The sequence below is a fragment of the Asparagus officinalis genome, chromosome 10 (assembly GCF_001876935.1).
Source record: "Asparagus officinalis chromosome 10, Aspof.V1, whole genome shotgun sequence".
In the NCBI taxonomy this organism is placed as follows: Eukaryota; Viridiplantae; Streptophyta; class Magnoliopsida; order Asparagales; family Asparagaceae; genus Asparagus; species Asparagus officinalis.
Window position 1 is genome coordinate 59185178 of NC_033803.1, and position 3356 is coordinate 59188533.

At 36.9% G+C, this 3356-nt stretch overlaps 1 protein-coding gene across 3 annotated transcripts in view; it reads right to left on the minus strand.

Moving 5' to 3' along the window:
* The window catches only part of LOC109825234 (probable hydroxyacylglutathione hydrolase 2, chloroplastic), a 10295-nt gene continuing 8561 nt past the window's right edge, over window positions 1623–3356 (minus strand). For all 3 annotated transcript variants that reach the window (XM_020392028.1, XM_020392029.1, XM_020392030.1), the window contains 4 exons: window positions 3130–3230; window positions 2457–2531; window positions 2273–2371; window positions 1623–1995 (listed from right to left, as the gene is read on the minus strand). In XM_020392028.1, coding sequence (XP_020247617.1) covers window positions 1849–1995; window positions 2273–2371; window positions 2457–2531; window positions 3130–3230 — 422 coding nt within the window. In that variant the 3' untranslated portion in view covers window positions 1623–1848. The remainder of the gene's footprint in view (window positions 1996–2272; window positions 2372–2456; window positions 2532–3129; window positions 3231–3356) is intronic.

A 3356-nucleotide genomic window follows, 5' to 3' on the forward strand; every position in this document is an offset into this window, starting at 1 on the left:
ATTGGCCGTTAACCTTAGTGTTTCTGCTGAGCCTGTTAGAGGATATTGGCCGTTAACCTTAGTGTTTCTGCTGAGCCTGTTAGAGCAATTTTTTCCCTGCAAAAAGTTTTTGAATTTGTAAGTTCAATAAGACATATGAACTCATATTAGACCTAGCACTAACGGGAACAAAATAGAGCTAACACGTAGCGTTATAGAACTAACATCGGACTCAAACTAGAACTAACATTGGACTTAAACTAGAACTAACATTGGTCTTAAACTAGAACTAACATTTGACTCAAACTAGAACTAACATTGGACAAAGCCTAGAACTAACAATATTAGACCTAGCACTAACGGGAACAAAATAGAGCTAACACGTAGTGTTATAGAACTAACATCGGACTCAAACTAGAACTAACATTGGACTCAAACTAGGACTAACATTAGACTCAAACTAGAACTAACATTGGACTTAAACTAGAACTAACATTGGTCTCAAACTAGAACTAACATTTGACTCAAACTAGAATTAACATTGGACAAAGCCTAGAACTAACAATATTGGGGTAATTTGCATTGTCTCTTCGTGGTATAAACCCGTATTCTTGAAGATTAAACCTAGCGATTGCTGTTGCCGAATACTGAAGATTATAACACTTACTGTTTTTTTGAGGGGGGTTTGTTGGTACGACCAGCCATTGCCGTCCTCCTTTTCTGGTCTCGCCATTGTAATGCCTTCTTTTGCATTTCGATTAGGGTTTTCATAGCTTCCGTAGCTTCCTCCGAGCTGCCACCCACAGATGAAGCGCCTTTTCCTTCCAACTCGGCTCGGTGAGCGACCTCGTAGTCGTTACTGGATCCTTCCATAGACGACATTTTCCCGGCGAAAACCCTAGAAACGTTGAAATCCGTACAGAAATTAGGAAGATGAAGAGTTCTTGATGATGGTGCTAGGTGGAAGAGAGAGAAAGAGAGGGAGAGTACTTGTAAAGGTATGGGGCGCATTAACCCAGCTCAGTCCCATCAGAGGGCAAGATCGTAACTTCCTTTGGGCTTTTTCTGAAAAAAGTCGCATTAACCCAGCTCAGTCCCATCAGAGGGCAAGATCGTAACTTCCTTTGGGCTTTTTCTGAAAAAAGTAAAATCGGGGCCTCGTCGCAAATACTATGCATATTTGGGGCTTTTCCACATGGGGCAAAGTACAAGGGGGCTAGTCACATGAAGTTCCCACTTTTGGGGCCTGGACACAATTTTCCCTATTTAATAAATATTACTAAATATTATATTAACTATAATATAGTATAGTATAGTATAATATAGTACATAGTATAATAATAATGTTCATAATAACTCTAAGTTAATTACATTTAATATATTATGTTAGATATTATATTAACACATTATCAAACTCAAAACCAAAACATCAAACTTAAAACACCTTTTAGGTGTTTTGAAATAAATGTTATGTTTTTGGTTTGAGGATGATTTAACTCAAAAAAAAACCATAGTTTCCAAACACATAATGTTTTATTTTTGACAAAAACATAATGAAAACAAATAAAACACCATGTTATCCAATTAGAACCCTAATTTCTCACAACAGGATCCGCAACATGGCAAGATTGGCATACCGAACATATTAAAGTTTTGCATTACTAGCGCAAGGGAGGTGAATTATATTTCGTCAAAAAATAACTGTGCATGACCGTACAACCTGAAGACCCAGAAGTGTTAACACATCTTTTTTAAATTACCTCAAAAGAGAATATTGAGCAAAATAATACCAACATTATACAAGAACAAATTGACCGTTTCATGCTCGGAAACTATACAAACGCTTTCCCACCTATGAAGTTCACAACCTTAAAAGTTATCTTTTGCTTGCCGGATGATGCCCAAGGCTTGTGAATCACTCGCCGTCTCCGGAATATTCAACTTCTTACGGATTTCCCGACTGGCTGTTCTCAGAAATGGATTGCAGCTTTTCTCTCTCCTTAGAGTTGTTGGAATCTATAACATCAGCAAGCAATCATGGGTAATTATCTGAAGACATCAAAATAAAATGGCAGTTTGACTTTATTTGAAAGATGTGTCTCCAATTGTGGCAATTGTTCGATTTAACCCGGGTTTAACAGAAGGATCTATCTGCAACAATGTAACTACATGGATAGTAGGTTCAAAAGAGAGATTCTACAGGGGACCTCTGCGCAATTAACCCTTTATTTGAAAGGTATGAGTCTGCGCTTTTCACTGGAATCAGGATTCAGAGGATTATGAATGCACTTACTGTTGGCAATTTCTTATTGCGGAGATGGGTGACATGAGCTGCATATTCCTGCAGTTCTTCATTATTCGGCTCTATGGATAATGCAAACTTTGAATTACTCTGTTGACAAAGATGATGATATTCCATTAGCCAGAATAAGCTGTTAAGATAAATTCAAAGAGTTAACAATGACAAAACTCTTTACCTCTGTATATTCATGGCCACAGTATACACATGTCTCGTCTGGCAAACTCAAAATCTTCTGTAGTGAAGTGAGCATCTACATAAAGAAATATCCCACCATGTTATGTCAAAAATGGTTGGATTCGCACGAAAGCAGACGCTTCATTTACTAATACAAGCAACTTTAGACAAAGTACAGACACAAACAATTTACAATAATGCCTAGTAGGAATAACTTGGATAGACAAAATACTGCCAATATTGTTTACATAAAGAAGCCAATTACAAAGACACAAAAGAAACACGTGCTGCATCTGACTATTACGCTAAAAAAGCTTCTTCCTTTTTTCTTTTTTCTTTTTTTTGGGGGGAGGGGGGGGGGGACACAACACCATTCTAGAGTTCAGTACTTATGAAATGATATCATGTTGACATCAGGTTTCTCTCAACCCTTCAAGAGCGATGATAATGATATGGAGAAATACTATTGAGTTAAAAGAAGACTGAACGATCAGGCCTTCAGTATTACTGATGATGATAAAGAATAAACTATCCGTGCATCAATTTTTTCAACACACGTATTGTCATTGAACATTACAGTAACATACTAGAAAATTGACTCAGATTTTTATGATGTATACTATTTTTCAGGGCTACCTTCAAAAAGTTTACCGCATGATAAATGACAAGCATACCTGTTCAGGGCTACCTTCAAAAAGTTTACCGCATGATAAGCTAAACAAGGTGTCCCCAGTAAATACAGCTCCACTTCCTGGAAAGTAAAAACTTACATGACCTGTTCAAAGACCCATGAATTAATAGATTGTCTAATCAATACAGGTTTAAAGGGAAACCCAGTAGGCATAAGTAATACGTCAAAAAATTTCTTTTTCAAGTAACTTGGAACAAGTTATTGATTATA